At 40.8% G+C, this 23188-nt stretch overlaps 1 protein-coding gene and 1 long non-coding RNA gene across 2 annotated transcripts; both read right to left on the bottom strand.

The window, feature by feature from the left end:
• Nucleotides 1-4213: 4213 nt before the first annotated feature.
• Nucleotides 4214-7987, bottom strand: LOC125008003. The gene is made up of 2 exons (XR_007112833.1): nt 7949-7987; nt 4214-4541 (listed from the first exon to the last, which is right to left on the bottom strand). It is a non-coding gene; the product is annotated as an uncharacterized LOC125008003 (long non-coding RNA).
• A 10736-nt stretch (nt 7988-18723) lies between these two features.
• On the bottom strand, nt 18724-21580 carry LOC125007990 (tripartite motif-containing protein 16-like). Its single transcript, XM_047584989.1, has 2 exons — nt 21493-21580; nt 18724-21122 (listed from the first exon to the last, which is right to left on the bottom strand). The coding sequence occupies exon 2, from the start codon at nt 20962-20964 to the stop codon at nt 19300-19302; it is 1665 nt and encodes a 554-aa protein (XP_047440945.1). The 5' UTR covers nt 20965-21122; nt 21493-21580; the 3' UTR covers nt 18724-19299.
• Nucleotides 21581-23188: the final 1608 nt, after the last annotated feature.

Genomic DNA, 23188 nt, shown 5'->3' with positions numbered 1-23188 from the left:
GGTGGTCGGTAACATTACATCAAGAATATCTCATCTCATCTCATTTTCCATACTACTTAATCCTCACTAGGGTCACAGGGGTTGTTGTAGCCTATCCCAGCTGACATCGGGTGAGAGGCGTGGTACACCCTGGACAGGGCATCAGCCTATCACAGAGGCAAACAACCATTTGCACTGTCAATTTAGGGTCAAAGATTAGCCTAACGAGCATGAACATTTGGAGGTGGGAGCCAGAGAACCTGGTGAAAACCTACGTGGACACAGGGAGAACTCGCAAACTCCATCCAGAAGGGCCTGAGCTGGACTCGAACTCGGACCTTCTCGCTGGGAGGCATCAGCGCTATGTGATTACATACTTATTCTTACTGTTTGTGCACTGCTATAAAAGAATGTGAATATGAAGGAGAGTCAGATTTGTTTCCCGTCATACACAGAGCTGCTCTCCCCGGGTAAGAATAAACCTTGCGTCGCATATAGAACAACTGACTGGACAGCCATCATTTGAACGATATTTTATTGAGGAAAACAAGAATTGCCATCAGAATTTGGTGTCATAAGTGGAATACCAGGCTGATTGTCGTCTCCATGGACGGTGGTTGGCCACCCAGGATTATTCCTTCTACACCCTGAACATTTAAGGCCGAGTGGACCAGACATTGGAGACGGCTGTCACCTCGGTATCTCAACAAAAAGAACCCTCAACACTGATTGGTAAGAAAGAACTTTTATTTCATGTCAAAACATCCGCAGATCGAGTTCGAGTTAAACACCCACATCGGGACATTATCAGAGCTCCGCCGAATGCAAGATGAGTTGGATGTTCCACCACATACAATGCATATCTCACAATGGCACAATTCGCAGGGCAGCTGTTCACGTTTGGGGGAAAAGGAGACTATCAAGGGCGTGGCCATGGCAGGGGACGAGGAAGAGGCAGAGAAAGAGATGACTGGCCAAGTGACCGATGCTACAGATGTGGACAGGACGTACACTGGACCAGAGATTGTCCGAACTTAGGAAACCGGCAAAAGTGACAGCTCCAGTCTCCTCACTCTGACTGAGATCTGGTCTGACACTGACACACATACACACACACACAACGCTCACCACAAAGAAGAGCCGCTTGCAACTGATACACAGTTTGCTTTAGTTCAGGGAAAGATCTCTTAGTTAGAACAGAGCCTCCTCACCCCCGAGAGAACTTATGTAACCTTAAATAATGATGCTTATAAGAAAATGCCAACTATTGTGTGTAATGTTCAAGGAGAAAATATCACCTTTTTGGTGGACTCAGGTGCCACACATTCTGTAATACATCCATTTCTCTGGTAGAGACAGCTGCACCATTCCTAAATTCCTCCTCAGACAAAATGAAACCTGAAAGTCTCCACTGCAGAGCTTTTGTGTCACGTGGACCAGACTCTGACTTTGAAGCGAGCTTTTACAGAGAACTGAATGATTGTCTGACCCTGACAGATCTGTATTTTAATGATGATGATTGTGCTTACTCTGTCACACTCACAGACACACAGCAGAAATTCTATCTTGTCTCTGGCTCTGTACCTCATGTTTCTCTAACCAAACCTACCGCAGGCTGGAAGAGTGTGGGCGAGTTCATGGAGAAAGCCACACAGGTACGTGACTACTCTCCTTCCCCCACCAGACCACAGCTCTTCTATTCTAAATCAACTAACACATACAGACTTCCTTAGTTGGTCATTGCCTCTGCTCTGTGCAGCTTGTGGCGAGCCCCTCCCACGATGCAAGTTCCTGCTACTTTGAGGTCTATCAGTAAACATGGTAGGCCTCATTAAAGATTGTCCTCCAGTCAAAATTGTACCGAAACCAGGCTACAGACCACAACAACATCAATATCCGCTTAGAAAGGAGGCTATAGAGGGGATCACACCTGTTTTCAAGTCCCTACTGTCGGCCGGAGTCATCGTTCCGTGTCATGACTCAACCGTTCAAACACCTATTTTTCCTGCCAGTTCGAAGGGAAGAAGTACACTTGGACTCGACTCTGTTAAGGGTTGACATGCAGCCCCACCATCTTCTGTGAGGCTCTAGCTCAGAGTCTCTCTTCTCTGACACTCACTCCAGGGACGGCGCTGTTATAATACGTGGATGACTTGTTGATAGTCGCTCCTTCCAAACAACAGTGTGAAAACAACACAGTGAAACGTCTCTGCCATCTCGCTACAGAAGGCCATAAAGCCTCCTTGTGCAAACTTCAACCAGGAAGTGGTTTTCTTGGGTCACCTTCTGACACCCCAGCAGAAAAACGTTGTCTCCCGAACGTGTTAAGGCCATTGATGCCACTCCTAAACCCATCACAAAGAAACAAGTTCTTTCCTTCTTAGGAATGTATTATTATTGTCGACCTTTCATTCCTAACTTTTCAGGCATGGAGAGGTATCTCTTGTAATGTAGATGTGTTCGTGCATTTTCATTAATTTTCAGGTTCAGTAGCTCTGAAAAATGATGTGTTTATTATTTTTTATCTTTCAGACACACCAAATGGATGCACAACAAGATTTAGCTACATCTTCCACTTGCCAAATGGAGAATGTGCAACCTTCTAAACTGAAGACTGCTTGTGAAATGTAAATTATAGCATTTCAATAAGATAATCATAAACTCTGACTGGGGATGTCACAATAACAGTTTTCCTTAGTACGATTATTGTCAGACAATTTATCACGATATTACGATAATCACAATTATTATGCGTTGATTGATTTCACAACTCTATTCATATGTAAAATCACATGAACACTCATTGAAGTTTCCTTTATTTCTATCTTTTGATGCCCTAATATAATTATATTACTAATTATATTAGTATTATAATTATATTACTAATTATATGACTATATATATATATAATTATATGACCCAATATTTGTATTTGTATATTTAAGTATCTATTTATATACAACCAATCATTAAACCCCAGGAGAACTGTTTAGAATATTTAAGTCATCAGTTGTAGTCTATACCAAATGTTTATTTTTAATCGTTTTAATTATTTGTATAATTTTGTGGCGTATCTATTATTTTGGTTAATTTATTTTATGTTTAAATTACAGCACAAATGTACAAGCACTGGATCGAGCTGGAAGCACAAGCCCACCATTTATGCATAGATGAAAGGAGAAAGCAAAGGAGGTAATGCTAAATGTTGACTGGCGCACATGGCACTTTTTTTTCTACATGTCACTGCACAGACACCGAGACTGTCCGACGACAAAAACAAAAAAAAAAGAAAACAAGAAGAAGCGATCGACCTCACGCTGCACTGAAAGGCGAATCCGTGTCGTACTCGTACACAATACATTGCAAATCACACGCGGAACATTTAGTTTCCTACTTATTCAATCGGACGATAGAAAAACACTTACGTATTTTAACGTTACTGTGAATTTACCTTTATTTTGGCATACAAAGACGGGTGGTTGTCCCGCAAGTGGTGAAAGATATTAGATGTGTTTCCTCCTTTGACTGCAATTATTTTAGAACATAATTTACATGCTGGTAAGCCGTCCTCAAAAACAACACCCTGGTCGTTTTTTCTGTGTCCAAAATATTCCAACACGACTGATTTGACACGTTTGGTCGGGGGGAATAACTCTTCTGCCAGTTTCCCCACAGACACACCTCTCATCTGCAACTTGCATAGACAAAAACAAAGCAACACACGCGGGCTCGGCAACACGTGGGTGTGGCGTAACTTTGTTTTCGTTCCCTTTGAGTTGCCCTTAACTATGGTTCCGGCATGATATTTTCTGACGATATTCAGGAAACGTTACAAACAATTAATCGTAGCGCTTAATACCGCAGTTAATTATGAAATCGAGTAATCGTGACATCCCTAACTCTGACCTACTAAATGCTATGTTTATCATTCATGAAGTTAATCGTCATGTTTATATCTCAAACACAAGAATTTAATTGTGTGATTGCTACTGACATCTTACCCATTCCTGTACCTGCCTGTTACCAGTTCCAGGCACAGAAAACTGCTGCTTTGTCACCACATTTCTAATACAAAATCCATCAATTACACTATACGTTGTTGACACAGTCATCTAATAATATGCTTTATATTTCTACACATGCAGTTCCCATATCTGATGATTATTATAGTGATGCTATTATTTGGCATAGTCCTTTTTAATGTGTGAAAATAATCAGACACCAAAGTTAGATATCAGGTGACAGAACATGCTTCATTTCCAGAATACTCATTGGGTTTCAGTTCATAAAAAGTAGGTGTGTAACCAAGGCTGCAGTTCCTTTGGTTCTGCGCATAATAACACAGTCATCGCTAATTAAGTTCTCTGGAAGCATCAATAGACACATGAAATTTGGACACAATGTACACGTTTAACTATATCTGTCCTTCTCCTGGATGACGCACCTGCTGAGTTCATCCTCCACAGTCATGGTCTTAGAAGATGAACCACAGTCTTTGAAGCCCAGATCACTTCTTTAATATTGGGATGGTCAATTTTGTTGTTGATGCAACCTTGTTTATCCTGGTACAGTTAAAAATAAAATAAAATAAAATAAAATAAAATAAAATAAAACGCCAACACAGTAAGTTTAACAATATATAAACGAGAGTGAACTCTAACATGCTTTTAAATAGTTTGGCCTTGTTCAGAGCTGGTGAAGCCCTGAGGAGACATTTCTGTCCAGATACAGTAGCATTAGCTTTAAGATGATGTGGATTGCAAATGTCCAGCAGACAGCACGGCGCTGCAGAATCAAAGCAAATGCGCTTTTCACGAAGCACGTTGATCGCTAACTAATCTAGCAAAGCGCCGGCTAAATCTGCTGCTAGTTTTAGCTAGATAGATAGATAGCTTTAGCTCCACGATAGTCGAAGGACCGCTGCTGGAAGGAATCGCCGAGACATAAAGTCGGTCAGTGACGGGCAGCACGGAGAGAACCTCTGACAGAGGCGCGGTGACGATCCCACCAGAACACTGCTCAGCTTTTATTTTGGTAGTCTACTTCCGCTGAACGGCAGAGCCAATTAGCATGTTTGCTAAATATTTAGTTTCTCCAAGCGCTACATTTAACATTTATATTTGACATTTAAATTTAAAATTTAACATTTAGATTTAGTATTCATATTTAGATTTAACATTTACTAAATGTGATATATAAAAAAAAGTGTTTCGGAGCTAAATGTGGGAAAAATTGCGTGCTCATTTTAACACGCGCAGCTTTACAAACGGCACCCCATAATATTGTAGTGAGGGAGTGATGCGGGGCTGGGAACTTCCAGGAGAGGGCCGTGCAATTACTGGTTGATGCGGTCCACCTGTGTGGGGAGGAGACTCACCTGGGTTGGGGCTGAAAAGAAAAGAGGCAGTGGGGAAGAAAAAAGACAGATAGCAAGACGTGGGGAGCAGTCGGCCTGAGCGGTTTTTGAGCAGTGGCACTGTGGCGGCTGGGTGCTTGTTGTGTATTGATGTGCTGAAGAAACTGACAAGTCTTATCTTCGCTCCAACAGTCACCTTATATATGACGCTCATCCCCAAAAACCCCCATTCATAAACAAAGAAATTATATCCTTACATCTAGTTAGTTTTACGAGCTGGCATTTGGGAAATGATCTTTTGACCTTTAAACTTTGTACACACTTCGCAAACCTCCCAAAACAGGAAAAGGGACAGAAGAGAAAAACAAGAAGACCATATACTACATGCTGTTCGCAGCTTACAGTGCTGCCGGCAGTAAAGACAGCTGAGTAAGGGAGTTTGTCGTGTTGATCAGTCCTGTATTAAGAGAGGAGGTCAGAAACATCCTTTAGGTAGCTCCAAGTCTGCCAGCTGAGCAGCCCGACTCTCTACATTGCCCAGACCCCACGATGGGGTCTCGTCACCAGGCCAGGGCAGGATAAGTCATTGGTTTTAATTATATTCATATAAACTACCTGTGTGTTGTCCTGTTAGTTAATGTCCGTGTCAATATTATTTCGTTTTAAGAAAGGATTTTAATGTATTGACGTAACTGTGCTAGCGGTCTCCTTTTAGGGCAATTTACTGTCCGTGCAGCACTCTACAAACCCCACTTTTGTCACTAGGGCTCCCCCATATGTTTGCAGTATTCCCTATGGAGCCAGTGATTTCTAGCTCCCCTTGTGTGTAGTGCTCTAGTTCAGTTGCTGTGCAGTGGTTCCTGTGTGCAGTGTGTCTTTGTGTGGTGTGTGTTCTGCTTGTTTGCAGTGTTGGTGTTGCAGGATGGTGGAGTACCTGCCTGGCCTGCTGGAGCTGCCCTTGTTGCCCTGTGGGCTGCATGTCTCCCTAACTTATTAATTAATAATTCATTGAAATAAAGATTTGTCTATTTCCATATTTACCTGTCTGCGGTGGGTACCGGACCAGACCGGGTTAACAAAAATTTATTACAATATCAAGCCCTGACCGCGAACATCATCCAAGCCATGGTCCAAAGCCTCAAGAGAGGAAAGTAAGCTTTGGATCTTGGAAGTCAAGAGGGAGAAAGAGGAGGGCTACAAGGTCATGGCTGTGACCCAGTGGCGGCTGGTGGAGTTTTCTTCAGGGAGGGCTATAATTCCAAAATAGACATAACAACAAAAAAGAAAAAACAAGCAAACATATATGAAGGTATCGTACTATGAATGAAAACAACAAAAGCAGCATGATGTCATGTCATGACATTATTTTATTTTATTATTTCATTTTATTTACATTTTTTATGTCTTATTCAAAGTAATGTGGTGGGGTGGTGCCCTAGCGCCCTCTATTGGCCAGCCGCCACTGCTGTGACCCAATCCCAGCAAGGCAGATGGGCCATCTGGGAGGCTGTCAGTCAGTGCGTTTACATGCACGTGAAAAAACAAAACAAAACAATTATTGCCTTAATTGGACTATAACTGGAGAACTTTACTCCATCTAAAATCTGAGGTCTGACTGACTGACGGAAGTTTTAAATACACACAACACTTGAATGCAACTGAATTAAAGGTCCTACTTTTAAAGGCCTTGAACAATTTTACATCATTTATAATCAGATGAGATGAACATAAAACAATGCAATAACTTTCCTGAGTTTCATGTGGATATATTTGATTATACACATAACTAAGTGGAGAACAAAAAAGAAAACCATGTGTTTCCCGACTTACTTTTAACTACTAAAAGTGACCTGTATCAACAAATTTACAACTTAAATCTTAGGTGGTTTAATATAATACAACCTCAGATTTGTAAATTAAAACTGTACAACATCTATACACTTACAAAAAATGTGGCTTTAATCTAAATGTAAATGGTAAAAAAAAATTTTCTGAAAAATAAAGTCAGAAGAGAAATTTTACTGTAAATCACATATTCACAACCATACAGACACAAAACTATTCACAGCAGGTTATAACGTGACACTGTTGGTTTCAACCATCATGACAGAGTTCTTTGGAGGTTCCAGTGTTTGTGGGACAGCTGAGCCTTCAGCTTTTCCTCGTCTTTTTTTCTTCCAGGCAAAAAAGATGAGAATCCCGATTAACAAGAGAATTATCACAGCTACTTTCAACGCACCATTGTTGGACATGTGACCTGTTCAGAGACAAAAATGTCACATGTCAGGGTGAAGCTGTGACAGGAGAGTTTATATTTTATTTACTTAGTAAAGTTTAATTTACTAATGTACCACAGTTCATCATTGATCAAAGTTTGATTGGAGGGTTTATTTGACACTATGGTAGTCTACTTACCCAGACTAGTGGTAGGGGCAGTAGTTGGGTTAATGCACAGTGTGTTATTGTCTTCAAACACCCACTCTGATATGTGTGTCCCATTAGGTAAGATGCAGTTGATGAATATGAAGCCTATGAACAAACAAAGATCATTTATGACTGATGTTATGACACCAACATGATTACCAAGTTATTTCTCATCATGTTGTCACTCACCACAGGTAGAGATCCTCTCTCCTCTGGAGACATTACTGAAGTGATTCCTGACTGAACAGACCAGATGTCCTGAGACGTCTTGTTTCAGAGTGATGACGTTAGTCTCATTATTTCCAGGGAGGAGCTCAGCGTCTGTCACTGAGTGTCCATCCAGAGTCCAGCTGTACTGAGGACTGTCCCCTCCATCAGAGGAGCAGGACATCCTCTTCTCTCCATGGGACAGACCCTCAGAGACCAGATGGACAGAGGACACCGGAGCTGAGAGAAACACACACAGATGACTTTTGATAACAAGGTAATTATCTCTTAATAAATAAATACAGAAACATGCAGAATATAAAGTATATTATTTAGACTCTGACTGTAACAGTAATGAAGGAGGATTCAGTTCAGGACTGTTATATTTGTTTTCACTAGTGAACCCAAAATCTGGTAAGTGAATGTAAGATATCTTTGTTTGTACACAAATCAATACAATTTGACATTTAGATCTGTCAATATGACTTAATTTCTCAGGAGTAGAAAAAATATTTTACCTTCAATAAACAACTGTAGAGTCTGTTCTGGTAATTTTGATCCATTTGAATCAAATCTTCTCAGATCATATTGACCACTGTCATTCCTGCTCATGTCATTGATCCTAAATGTTCCATCACTGGGATTAAAGACAGATCTGTCTTTTATCACATTAGTTACAATCATTTTGTTTCTCCATGTTAATATTACTGATGTTCCCTTTATCATATCACATCTATATATTTCTAAGGCGTTGTCCATCAGTCTGATGACCACAGTTTCTCCCAAAGCTCCATAACACTGAGCTCCACTCTGTCTGCCATCACAGTAAGTTTCTCCACCTGTGAATTAAAACATTGAGAGTATTTCATTTCTACCACTATGAAGCATAATTGTTCCAATATTTCAGTCACATACATTGACCTAAACCAGACTTACACAGTAAAATCAGCATACCCAAATGAACACTATAAGAGTTTATCTAAACACTTTTAAAGTGTCTATATGGGTCCATATATGGGGTGAATGAATCTATTTCAAGTCAGTGAATCGTTTCAAGGACCATTTTGGTTCATCTAGAACAACACGATCCGAAACGATTCAGTGACTTGAAATTGATTCAGTAACTTTTTAGCCAAAAAGAGTGACTGAAATAAATACCTACTCAGCAGTGGCGGTTCTAGATCAAAATTACCAGTGGGGCCGAGGTGAGGCCAGTGTTTCTTCAGGGGGGCACACATAAGGACAAAACAGGCCAGTATTTACGCGTTAAAAATGCTTAGTTTAGTATTTTTAAAACCAAAATGAAATACATTAAGTATTAATACAATAAGACAAATATTCTTTGTCTTAATAAACATAAAATAAAATGTGTGCAATAAACCTTGAAACCATGTTGGTCTTTTTGTAAAATAAGAGTTCAGTTTTTGCATAAAATAAAACTTTTATCTGCACAATTACACTTTTTTAATCTAAGCATTTAGCTGCACGCAGAGTTCTTTTTCACAGCATGAGGCTTAAATGTACAATCACATTATATCTAAATCACACTCATCTCACTCTTTCTTTATGTACAGTAAGGAGGAAAAATACAAAGAAAAATTTAAAAAAAGGACATAATGTCCTTCTTGCTCCGTTTCATGATGATAGCCTACTTAAAAGAAAATATAGAGGATTGTAGCATCTACTCTCAGAAGGCCATTCAAGTTTTTCATTTAACAAGTAGCTGCATGCTGCTGGTTATTTCACCCGTTTCCCAAGCATGACGTCATGTTTACTGACTTCAATAGCTTTGCTTATCCACAAACATAACAAGACCGAGCCGTGATTAAGCGCAATAAAAACGGATTTTATCATTGTAGTGAACAACAGTAAAACACGAATATGTAACGTTATTTCGTCACTGATGTTACGAAATTGAATCGTTTTTCCTTTTTCACTCGTTTTTGCCTCTTTGCAGTAGTCCATGCAGGGCTGTTGGCTGATCGCTTTCACATCCAAAGTTCCAAATTCGTGCTGCAGGTGTCGTGCCAAAAAGTGATTGCCTGCCAGATACTGATTTGTGCCCACGGGAGCGCGTACAGCAGCCCGTTGAGCGGTAGTGCAAAAACATTTTAATTTCTCTGGATTGTCATAATATACAGTAGCTTGTAGAGAAATAGGCATGGCAATTATGTAATAGACACCTCTATGTGCTTGGTATGTCTGATGACTGTTTAGCCATATTTTTGGAAATTAGACAATAATGAATATGATTTATTGGTGGGTTTTCAATAAAGATATGATAACTTTTGCAATGATCCTTGTGACTCTGCATTGTTTTTATTTGATCTGGGCCCTACATAGCATTTGCTTCCTATGTTTGGATGCGTTTTGCTGTTTTCAGTTTTCACCTCGCAAAAACTGATTGAAGGCATAGTATAGTTACTGAGAGGTTATTTCTGCCTAAATATAACTTGATCTTAAACACGAGCTTCATAATGTAAATACTAGATCTCACAGGACAGCTTGGAATTCTTTTAAAGGACCAATACAACACAAAATAGGCATTGCCAAAAATTGATTGAAGGCCAAATACAGTTACTCAAATATAGTTCATTATTTTTCCTGCACACTCATTGATACAACCTAATCACAGTGCCATTCTGCCATCAAATTGAAAAATGAAATGGTCAATCATGAGACTTTCTGAATTATCTTGACAATAACTTTTCCTTTATCCAACTAGATTATTGCTGTCAGGCCGAGACTCAAAGCAGGACTCAGAATGCAGAGATAAGAAATGACAAAAGGCTTTTATTGGATTCTCCAGAGATCCCTCACAGAGGGACAAACAAATGGCTACAAAAAAACCTAGACGCTAATCTGACTACTGAGAACGAAAAACTCTTCAGAAGGAGGAAAAACTCAATTCAAAGAAACAATTCGAAAAAAAAAAACACAAAACACTCCGAATGGAGGAAAACCTCAGGACTAAGGATCTAAACTAAGGAAAGAATTAACAAACAAAAACTCTCTCTTCGAGAGGAATACCAGGCTTACTTGAAAACTTCTATGGTTGAAGACATGAAACAAGGCACGGGTGTAGGTTGAGGACGATAACACTCTGGCACAAGACAAAGGGAACACAGACTACTTAAACACATGGAGGGAAATAGGGGACAGGTGGAAACACTTAGGGCAATCAGACAGAGACACATGAGGAAGGGCAAGTGACCTGAAACGAGCGGAGAATTACTTTTCAAAATAAAACAGGAAATGACAAGACAAAACAAACCCAAGACAAGACACCCTCACCACGGTGTGACAATTTCATTGCTGTTTGGATGGAAACCTTGTAACTCCATATTTTGTTTTGGACACACTAGGTTTCCAACAGTGACTAATCTAAGGATGGGTTAAGCCTTGTGTCTTATTTGTGTGATTCAGGTATAGTGTGGGGCAGCTAAGTGTGGGCGGAGCCTGGGAGCTGAGGACCGATTTAGATAGTGGTTTGAGCGTTCCACAACAGATAGCTGTGACCCTCAAAAGACCGGACGTGCTGTTGTGGTCTGAGAAAGAAAGGATAGTGTATTTTGTGAAATTAACTGTCCCGTGGGAAGACAGAGTTGAAGAGGCGAATGAGCGCAAGAGAGATAGATACGCGGAGTTGGCATCGGAAGCAGAGCAACGAGGCTGGAGCGCCCGTGTGCGCCCAGTGGAGGTCGGCTGCCGTGGATTTGTTGCGAAATCCGCCATTGCTCTCCGGTGTGAGTTGGGCATTCGCGGAAAAGAACAGAGGGTTGCTGTAAAGAATACGTCCCTGGCAGTGGAGCGACCGAGCCAGTGGTTGTGGCTACGGAGGAAGCACGTTAACTGGGGAGCATGCTGAAGGTAAGGCTAGCTATGTAGCTGTCAATAGGTAGCAGTTGTAGCAAGAGTAATCTAATCTGTCGGTTGAAAGGCACACGGTGGCGTGGTGGCTGCATTGAGGGGGGTGACTCCAGGACGCTGGAGCTCACTATTAAGCCTTCTTGAGGTGTCGTGGGCCTAACTTAATGAAACATCGGTGAAGGGAGGTGCCCACTTGAAAACCCCAATGATGTGCTGCACACTGCCTACTGTTGCTAGTTAGGCTCGTTTGCTGGCGTTTTCTTGTGTGTAACTTCTGATCTTGGCAGAGGGGAGGAATGTTTGGCTAGGCTAATTGTATCTCGTTTCTGACATAGGCAGAAGGAAGAGATGTCTGGTCCGAGTGTAGTCACATTCCCATCATCTCTATTACCTACAGCTGATGGCAAGGCTAATTAGCTGAGCTAATTAACCGATGAGTAATATGAAATGACTTTGAGGCAGAGCAGCCCATTCAGTTCAACATCAGGAGCTGGAAACAATATTTGGCAAATGTAAAAATGCTATTTATGCATTGCATTGGCCCTTTTAATGCATGCAGGCTGCATGCATACGTGCCCATTCACACTTGGTGAATTAACAGGCCTGCTTAATTGACACATGCATGCATAGGCTGCTAGATGCACTGGAGTGACTTCACTTTACTTCATCATTCATCATGGATTCCTGTCTATTTGAAAAGATAAAGTGATTCTTGTCTGATGGAACCCTACCCCCAGGATTATCGACACTCGAGCAAAGCAATTTTCGCCGTAAGACAAAGGCTTCTGAAATGTTGATAGTGCAGTGATTTAAACTCATTTTGAGGCAGAAAATGTGTTAGGTTACAAGGAGCTGCAATCAATTTTTGGCAGGTGAAAATGCATATTTTGTGTTGTATTGGTCCTTTAAAAGAATTCCAAGCTGTCCTGTGAGATCTAGTGTTTACATTATGAAGCTCATGAATGAGATTGAGTCATATTTAGGCAGAAATAACCTCTCAGTAACTATACTATGCTTTCAGTCAGTTTTTGCGAAATGAAAACTGATTGAAAACTGCAAAACGAATCCAAACATGGGAAGCAAATGCTATGTAGGGCCCAGGTCAGATAAAAACAATGCAGAGTCATGAGGATCATTGCAAAAGTTATCATATCTTTATTGAAAACCCACCAATAAATCATATTCATTATTGTCTAATTTTCAAAAATAGGGCTAAACATAGTCATCAGACATACCAAGCACATAGACGTGTCTATCACATAATTGCCATGCCTGACACACTGTGTGTGTAGCACTTCAAAGAGTCCGTGTAGAACGCTTCTCGCGGTTGTTCCACTGCCACTCTTAGTCAGACTTAATCGGATAAGGTTTAACGCCCTTATCATTAAAAGTGCTAAAGAAACACATAAATATAAAGTCTGACGTGCTTAAATCCAATTCGTTCAATTGAAGCTGGAAGTACAAGCCCAACATTTATGCATAGATGGGAGAAAGCAAAAGGAGGTAATGCTAAATGTTTACTGACTGAGTGAGGACCTTGACTACATGGCGTTTTCTTCTACACGTCACTGCACAGACACTGAGACTGAGACTATCCGACCACAAAAAAAGAAAGAAAGGAAAAAAGCAATCGACGTCACTCTGCACTGAAAGGCGAACCTGCATCGTGCTCATACACAATTAATTGTGAATGACACGCTAACATTTAATTTCCTACTAATTCAATGCAACGTTACAAAAACGCTGACGTATTTGAATGTTACTGTGTATTTGCCCTTATTTTGGCATACAAACGAACGCGGGGACGGCAACAACTGGGTGTTGCGTAACTTTGTTTTCGTTCTGTTTAAGTTGCCCTTAAATATGGTTCTGGCATAATATTTTCTGACGGTATTCAGGTAACATTACGATCAATTCATTGTAGTGCTTTATATCGCAATTAATTGTGAAATTGAGTAATCATGACATCTCTACTCTGTAGGTCAGGTTTTTTTTTCTGCGACTTCATTTGATGAAGTCCCAGGCACAGTCCACTGTCTATCGGGGTGTTTCCAGCTGGGTTCGTGTGAGGTTTCCAGAGATCCAGAGAGATTGTTTTCAGAGTCCATCAGTGCATTTACATGCAGAGCTTAATCGAGCTATGCTCAAAATTGGACTTTCTGACTTCAGTCCTTGTCCCAGTTTAAATGCAGCGCAAGAAAATCGAGTAACTGTTCTCCTCTTCCACACTAGGTGGCGATACGTGTCTTTTCAGCGGGATAATACCACGTTAATACGGCCCAATTTCTGGTTGACCTATTATGTGATATTATAAACAAGAGTCGTTTATGCGGCAGACCAGCTTTTCAAACAACAACTACACGGATAATTGTACATTTTTAAATCTCGTATGTAATGTTGGCGCTACTTCTGGTGCAGGTAAGATCCGCGCTATCCCTCAGACGGTTCTTCTAGCGCAGGGGTGGCCAAACAGGCAGAGACCAAGAGCTACATTTTTTACTGTGTTATGGCAAACAGCCACATCATACACATGGGCACGCATGAACATCACCCCATCCCTTCCTCACACACACACACACACACACACCTTTGCTCAGCCAGATTTATTGTAAATGTCACACACCAACATGATAATGACAGAAATTGACTCCTACAGTACAAAGAGAGGCCAGTCATTTCCAACAATGAACACTGTGTGAACTGTCTCACACAGACAAAGTCCACAAACAAAATTATTATAATTTACAATAGCTTTTTTCTTTTACTATGCATGTTACTTACTACTTACTTAGTGAGCTGAAGTGGCGCTGAAGATTTGAAGCTTTGAAATGCACTAATGACGCCTGACATAAGGCAGAGTGGTTTGCCATTACGTTTAACAAAAAGATATAAACTCTCCCACTTTGTTAAAAACGTCCTGTGTTCATCTTCATATTTTCGTTTTGCTGTGCATTTTTTCCCTGCCATTTTGAGAGCGAACTTAACACAAATTGTTTACTCAAATGATCTTGCTCCTACTGGGAAACTTTGACGTATTTTCATCCAACCCACATGCGCGTTGGATGAAAATACCGTATTGAACTCAAGCGAAGCGAAGCGAAACTTCGATATGAACGTAATATAAGAGTCGCATGGAACCGGGCAAAGAGCAGCATGCGGCTCAGGAGCCGCGGGTTGGCCAGCCCTGTTCTAGCGGCTTCGTTCCTCTACTTCTTTTTCTACGACTGGCTTTCTTGGATGTTTTTTTTCCCAGGATTTTCCCTGCCATGATACGGCTTAGGCATGGCGCCCAAGCATTTTTGCCCCCCACCTAAGAGACAAAATACCGCAGGTGAGCAAAAATAAACAAGAGCCCATTGATCTTTACACGTTGCTGGGTATTTCCAAAAATGGACATTTTAGCTGTTTTCTATCTGTTTTCAGAAAAGTCTGTCTGTCATCACAATACCACCAAGGAAGTCCTGGTGAGTAACATTAGCCAAGCTTACAGTACACTTAAGGCTGGGCAAATAACCGAAAATATACCCAAACCATCGGTTATGGTTATTACTTTCCCCTGCTACCTGTGTCTCTGACAGCAGCAGCTCCACTGCTGAGGAGAGGAACAGGCTGCTAACGTCAGCTACTGCTTGGTCCTTTCGATGGGGCACTACTATAGCTTTATTTCGCTTTACTGTTAGTTATAAAAAATGTAAATGCAATGTGAAATGTTATATAAAAAGGCGTTGCTGCGTTAGTAAGTTTCTATAGTATGCTGTTACTTTAGCTAGTATAGCTGCGGTCGAGTGAGGTGGGGAGCTAATTAAGCGAGGGAGCGTGACAGAAAGCATAGATTTGCCTACACACCTCCACCCAACTCTATAACTCTACATTAGACCTCTCAGTCTGAAACAGTGAAAAAACACAGCAGCAATATTATGATCTCTTAAAGGGCGATGTGTCACACAGAGAAGCAGGTAGAAACTGGATTTGACCTGACAGCTACACCCGTTATATGTTACTGTAAAGGGCAACACAAATTTACCAAGTGAAAATAATCCACCAAAGAATTAATGATTATTTGAATTGGAATAATAATTGAATTTAAATTATTTTTTTTCTTTTTCCTGGTCAAAGGGAATTAGCAGTTTAAAAATGGTTTATTTACTTTTCATATTTAAAATAATAAAAGATAAAATCTCTGGCAAATAGAAGAGTCACTATATTTTTCTACTGTATTTTTCTACATGTGCACATGGCAATATTTAAGAATTTATTTACAAGAGGTGAAGGTTATTTTGTATATGTATATGAAAATATCATTATTCAAAGAAAGCATTGGTGGCCGTGAGGTTAAACGAATTTAATATAATTTAAACATTTAAGAGTGGGTTGAAAGGGGCAAATCTAATTTTCTTTTGTTAGATTTGGAATTATTTTGAAGTTACATAATGTAAAAAAGGACATTATTTCTGTTAATTAAATAAGGTACGCCCTACACTCATGTCGGACTTTTGAGTGTTGTGTTGGTGGTTTCAAAGGTGTAAGATATTAATTACATAAAAGGTATTGTTGTCCTGAAAAGATCCCCCTTGTGTGTATGGTGAATTATTCCAAACAGAAGCCTGTTTAATCCAAAAAGGCACTCAGATGTTGCATTTAGTTTGGAAAATGTTCAGATTGCATTCACAGAACAAAAAAAGGGTTCGTTAGGGACTCTGGTGCGGACCAAATAAGTGTACCCAAGTCCCAGCTGCAGAGGTGATCTCGGTTCACTTGTTTGGTCCGCACCAGAGTCCGCTGATTTGTATTCACACCTACACAAAGTCCGGACCAGAGAAAAGGTCAATTTCAAGTGGGAAAAAAATGAGCCTGTTGTAAATATGCCCTAAAACTCCAAACTGTCCTCCTACCAGACCATTCTCCTCGTCTACTGAGGCTTTCAAAAGTCAACTTGTAAAGAAATTTAATTCAACTGTAGCTCAGCTCAGCAACTGTAAATGTTCATGGTGTCTCTGAGTGTAAATCTCTCAGTCCTGATGGAGTCTGAAGGCTGCCGAAGGCTCAGTCAACTTTCTTTGTCTTCCTGCAGTGAACGTCACAGCAGGCGAACAAGTGAAATGAGATGAAGACCACAAGAGGGCGCCTTCATCCTGCTAACCAGGGATGAAGTGGAGGTCAAAGCTCCTCAACTGACTTTGTCCACAGTTTGGCTTCATCACATGTTATCAGAGAGATCAAATCACATTTAGAAGCTGTCAAATGATCTGGTGCGTTCAAGTCCTGTGGGATAAAAGGCCACTTTTAAACATCCACTCATGTCCATATCTGCCTGGACTCTGTTTCTGTTGTTTTACCTGTTGATTAGAACATGTTCAAGTTCTTATTAAAGTTAAATCATTTCATATGATGCATGTCACCACTTATTTGTCAGCTCCACAATTTCTCCACAGGCTTTGTTTGAGACCCTGGAATAAAGAGAGGAGACGGTCATTTGTTCATGTGACAAACAGAAGCTTTATTCATCATGTGAAGCTTCAGTTTGTTCTCCCATTAAATCAGTAAAGTCTGATCAATGACTTTTGTTAAGTCATTTCATGCACAGATTTACTTCATCCACACAATCAGTTAGTTGGACTCAGAATATCAGCTATGTACAATCAAATAATGATTGATGTCCTGATTGATGATGATCATGATCACTACAGTTGACATGAGCTCCTCTCTTCATCCATTTCAACAACAACAACAACAACCACATGTGTTCTCCAAACCACTCAGTGGCAGGCAAGCTGACAGTCTTGCCTGGGCCCAGGACGAGATAATCATCATACCGTCTCCACATTTTACCGCGGTACACGGTATTACCGTGATTAATTAACAATTATGAAGCACGTGTTAATTTACACAGACCACCTCGAGTGGGCGGAAGCCAAACACAGAAAAAACAAAGAGAATCTGGTGCATTTTCAAAATAAAATACCCCGTGCAAACTGCCGGTCGTAAAAACAGACAAAAGTGAAACTTATTAACTACGTAGCATATTTACAAATGTAGAAGCATGTTTAGAACAACATACACCGGGAAAAGCCAAGTCTGTAAACAAAGTCTGACGGGCTAAACGCTCGCTTCTGAAACGCTCCTGGTAGGTTTTGAAGTTGCGTTCAGGACGGACCAAATACACAAAGCTCACGCAACGCGCCGCGGACGGGCCCGACAGCATCACCAAACTGTTGGCTTGTGCCTACACCGTTCAGAACCTGAATACCAAACACTAATAATGAAACAATAACAACATAATGTGCACAATATTAACAACCTTTATTAGCAACAGTTAAAAAAGTGCAAATACAACAGTCAAACAATTAAATTAACGAACAGTTAATGCGGTTAATGCAGAACAGTTTTTGAACACACACCGACAGTAGAATTATTTTTAGGCATTGAATTAATTATATCTTTCATTCAATCCTTATCTCCTATATAAGGACACTGCTTTTTTTTTTTTTTTTTTTTTGACTGAAATGGCGGTATTTAAACTGATACCCTTGCTTATTACCATATTATCGCCCAACCCTAGCTGGATCTCTCTCCTCTGTCTCATCTTATCTGACGGAGCTAAACTCAACTGTTTCTGTCAAAGATAACGTGTTGTGTCAGGCTTTTATACAAGCTAACGGACGGTAACATTAGAGCTGGCCATACAAGGCTGGTAAACGTTGGCTGTGCTGTTTCTTACTTTGCTCTACGCTGAGGTGACTCGTTCCAGCTTCACCGTCACCACCTTTTTTTTTTTAAAAAAACAAAAAAACTATTTAGTCAGAAAATCTCTAAGCCTTTTATTTTCTTCTCTTCTCTTCTTTTCATTTCTTTTCTTAGCGCCAGACTTGTCTATTTTAATTATTATGTTTTTTTTTTTTTTTTTTTTTTTTTTTTTTAATTATTCCATAATTTAATGAGGGTCCAGTTCTGAGCCGTACCCTGGGGGCCAGGGACAGCAGACCCGTTGTCCCCTCCCTATTGGCAGTAGATATCGGATGTAGATTTCTTTATTTCCAAAGTCAGAACTTAATCTCTGTGATAAAGGTCTGCTGGTTTCTCTGATAAGGCCCATGCAGCGGAAGAGAGACAACAACATACAAACACATCAGCAGAAATGTTTCTGAGACGTTCACAGCACAGACAAGTTCGGATTCTCATGTGGATAAATGTCAGTTTATCTGAATCAAAGTCATGGTGAGCAGTGAGAGCCTCCGTGGATAAACAGACACCGGAAGGAGCACCACCCAAACAAAGTCCAACATCAAGCAAACAACAAACCAGGAGATGTCAAAGTACCTCCCACAAAGTGTGATTGACAGCTGTTCTCTGAGCAAGACAGGACACAAAAATAAGCTCTCAGCTACAACCGTGGAGACCAAATCACCTAGAAACTAGAAGACACATTTTAACCAACTGTCCCTGAAGAGACACGGCTATTTCACTTAAATCAACTCAGCAGTGGATCCAGAACCATGGAATCTAAGTCCAGCATAGAGAGGCTGAGTGAATCTGGTCTGGACTCGGTGGAGGAGAGTCATGGTTTCAGAGATGCTGTAGAAGGACAGAAGACCTGCTCTGTGATTCAGGTACACTCCTACTCTGTAGCAAACAGAACCTGAGATGGAAGTTTCGACTTTGTTGTGATGAAATTTGTTTGTCTCACAACTTAATGACCAAGATTTGTCATTTAATCCAAATTTACATTCATCTGACCTCCCTGCTCTGCTGATACTCTTGTATGCGACTGCTATATAAACTCTTCCTCCTTTTCCTCTCCACTCCACCTCCCAGTAACAACGTCCAGTCAAACTCTCTCTACTCAGGACCTGCCTCCAATAAGTGAATCTGTCTGGATGATCATAATAAGACTGTTGTTCATCCTTCAGTGTTACTTTTGTGTTCCTCTTAGATAATAGCAGCTCTGCATTTGCTGTGTTTGGATCCAGTGTGATATCACATGAATATTTCAGGAATTCATCTCTGGTCTCTGGCTCTGGTCGTGACAGTAAAACATCCACTTCAGTCACTGTCAGGGAAATGTCTGTCCATGTCTCTCTCAGAATGTCCTGTAGTTTCTCTCTGGTCTCTGTCACAGCTGCTTTGACGTCATCAAAGTACCTCAGAGGACGAATCTTGATGCTGGAGGAGTGTGTAGACTCACAGGATGGTGGTAGTGAGTAGTAGTTGTGCAGAAACTGGCTGTGATCCTCTGTGTTTAATAGCTGCATCAGCTCAGAGCCTGTCCGCTCCAGCTCAGTGATCTGCTGCTCCAGCTTCTCCTGAACATCTTTGACTCGACTCTCTTCAGTTTTTTGCTGGGATCTGACCAGCTGCTCCACATCAGAGCTTCTTTTCTGGAGGAGATGGATCATCTCAGTGAAGATCTCCCGACTGTCCTCCACTGTTTTATCAGCAGAGTGAGCGATGGCCTTCGGCTCCTGTCTAAGCAGCTCCACATCTTTCCGTCTCGCCTCGATTCCCTGCAGGATGTTTTCTACAGTCACCTCCACCTCCTTCTGCCTCTCAGTCTTTTCTGCTTCAGCTGAGACTATGTCATGGCCTTTATGTTCATCCACAGAGCAGAGATAACAGATAGTCTGCCTATCAGTACGACAGAACATCTTCATCACCTCATCATGACGAGAGCACATGTTCTCCTGGAGCTTCTTGGAGGGCTCCATCAGCTTGTGTTTCTTTAATGGAGCTGCATCATAGTGAGGTTGGAGGTGTTTCTCACAGTAGGAGGCTGGACAGTTTAGACAGGACTTGAAGGCTTTCCTCTTCCTCCCAGTGCAGACATCACAGACCACATCTTCAGGTCCAGCATAACAGTGATCACCTGGAGCAGCTTGGAGTCCAGTTTTCTTGAGCTGCTCCACTAACTCTGCTAACATGGTGTTTTTCTCTAGGACAGGCCTCGGTGTGAAAGTCGTCCTGCACTGAGGGCAGCTGTAGATTCCCTTCTGGTCTTCTTCATCCCAGTGGCTTTTAATACAGTTCATGCAGTAGTTGTGTCCACAGTGAATAGACACAGGATCCTTCAGTAGATCCAGACAGATGGAACAAGAGAAGGTTTCTCTGTCCAGCTGAACTGCTTTCTGTTCCATTTCACCTCTCAGTGTCGACGACTGTGTGAGTTTCTGTTTGCTAGAAGTGAAAGTAGTCTGAGCTCTGATCTGAACAACATGTGATTCTACAGTGAATGGAGCCTGTCAGCTCTCACTCTTCACCACTTGCTGCTTACACCCATCTTCAATATAGAGATCTAAAGGGGAGGGAACACGGAAACATAAGGAAATATGAGTGGAGCTGCTCCAGGAAGAGGGAGGAGTTATCAGACTCTGACTTGTTCCAGGAAGAGGAGCAGATGACAAAATAAATTACAATAAAATCCACATCATTCACGGCACAGACATGTTACAGTTACACACATATTGCTCTTATTATCTTGACGTTTATTAACTAATACTGAACAACCAAGAGTCCTGGAAGAGATTTTCCATGTTAACGCCGAAAGTTTAAAGGAGCCAATGTTAAAACTCTTGATTAGATCTGATTTCCTGATCTTAATGAATGACCTACCATGAGTCAGGTAAATAATCTACAGTGAAAACAAATGGTTAGAGCCTACTTACTTGTTTGTAGCTGCACGGGGGAACTGCTTCACTTCATAGTAGAAAAAGGAAAAATGTTTCAGAGGAGGAAGTAGCTGCAGGTTTGAACTTGGATCAACGGTTGCATCATAAAACTAAACACGTGACAAAGAAGGAGGGACTGTGTTTATTACCTGGCCAGCAGTAGTGAAGGGAAGTCTTCTATTTGGTCCTCATTTGGTAATTATGAATTAAGAGCAAGACGTTATTTCCATAAAAGCAACAGCACACAAATTAAATCAATACAGGCCAAAGTCTAAACATTATAACACTTCAGATAAAAGTCTTTAGTGCAGGTTGGAGTTAATACCAAATGCCTCAGCTTGGACGTCCAGTTTTCCCTCAGTTCTTCTGTTTTTCCAATGCCTTCACATTTAAATCCAGCTCCCCCATCTCTCTGTGGCTCTGTGTTTACCTGGCCTGGACCATTACACTCGCTGTATTTGGAGCATCTGCCCTCTCTTTCCTGTTTTTAACACAATGGTTTGATCCTAGTCCGTCCTCCACGGGAATCGACTCTTCTCGTTGGCTGCAAACAATCGACTCGCAGGCACGAGCAGGCACGTTCACTAACGACATATCACTAGTCAGCAGCCTGAAAGAGAAACGTGTCCATTTAAAAACTGTTTGTTTATGACCAATACTTCTTTGAAACCAACAGGAGAAAAAGAAAAAATCTATTTGGTTTTCTGAATATAATGTTGGATGGAAATATATGAGGTCTGAACAGTATAATCATACTTTCTGTGTTTCTGACCCTCAGTAAAAAGTAGTTTACTTGAATTTCATGTCATGAAGTATGCTCCAGTAGAAGTAGAAGTTTAGCAGGTATACTAAGGACCATGTGCGTGTAGTGTACTAGAAAGTATACTAGCTTAATACTTTTTTAAAAAAAAAAATTAAGTTAAAGTATTGTAGCGGAGTGTGTGTGTAATCCATTTATTTTGCTTGAGAATTAATGTTTACGTTCATGACAATCTTAATTTGGTTGAACTTGAGTTCTTGAGTTTTGTTTTGTTTTTGTTTTTTCCCTTGTGATGTTCTATTTGAATCAAATCGATCGTTTCCATAGCAACTAACACTCGTTAATTTGATGGCATTAGACTCGACAACATAAAAAGACTTACATCTTTACTTGAACTTTAACACCACAGACTGTGACCTCACTCTTTATCCTAGGTTTGCATAGACAGGACGTCTGCAGAGTTCCTGCTGTCCAGGATCGGCCTCCTTCTACATGTAAGCATTTAAATGCATGAGAAAGAGATATAGCAGGACATGCATGACTTCAACACTTTTCAAACCTGTAAATGAAACTTTCGTAAGACCTCAGTCAAACATTTCACATACTCAGTCATATAATCATCGGTCCCCATTAGAGTGACTTTGTGTGGGGTCAAAGGTGGACTTGCTCCTGTGAACATAGGTCGACCCATTAATACCTCATGAGGTATGATGTACTACTACCCTCATGCCAGGAGGAATATAAGATGAGAATTTAGGTGGGAGGTCAATCACTGGCTTCCATCATCTGTGGTGGCAGTCAGTCTATCCAGCTGACCTTGTAGACCCTGTTTTGTCTATGGAAGAAAAGACTACATCAAAGAGACCTGTTTAACATAATATAATAATGAAGTTTTTCCTTCACATTATAGCACTAAATTACAACCAGTGGAGA

This window comes from Mugil cephalus, chromosome 5, assembly GCF_022458985.1.
Source record: "Mugil cephalus isolate CIBA_MC_2020 chromosome 5, CIBA_Mcephalus_1.1, whole genome shotgun sequence".
NCBI classification, from domain to species: Eukaryota; Metazoa; Chordata; class Actinopteri; order Mugiliformes; family Mugilidae; genus Mugil; species Mugil cephalus.
Note: the sequence above shows the minus strand (reverse complement) of the source record. Positions and strands in the feature narration are given on the sequence as shown.

What these genes read in the sequence shown, in the direction of transcription:
- LOC125007990 (XM_047584989.1), bottom strand. Translation starts at nt 20,964, where the DNA reads ATGGAACAGAAAGCAGTTCAGCTGGACAGAGAAACCTTCTCTTGTTCC.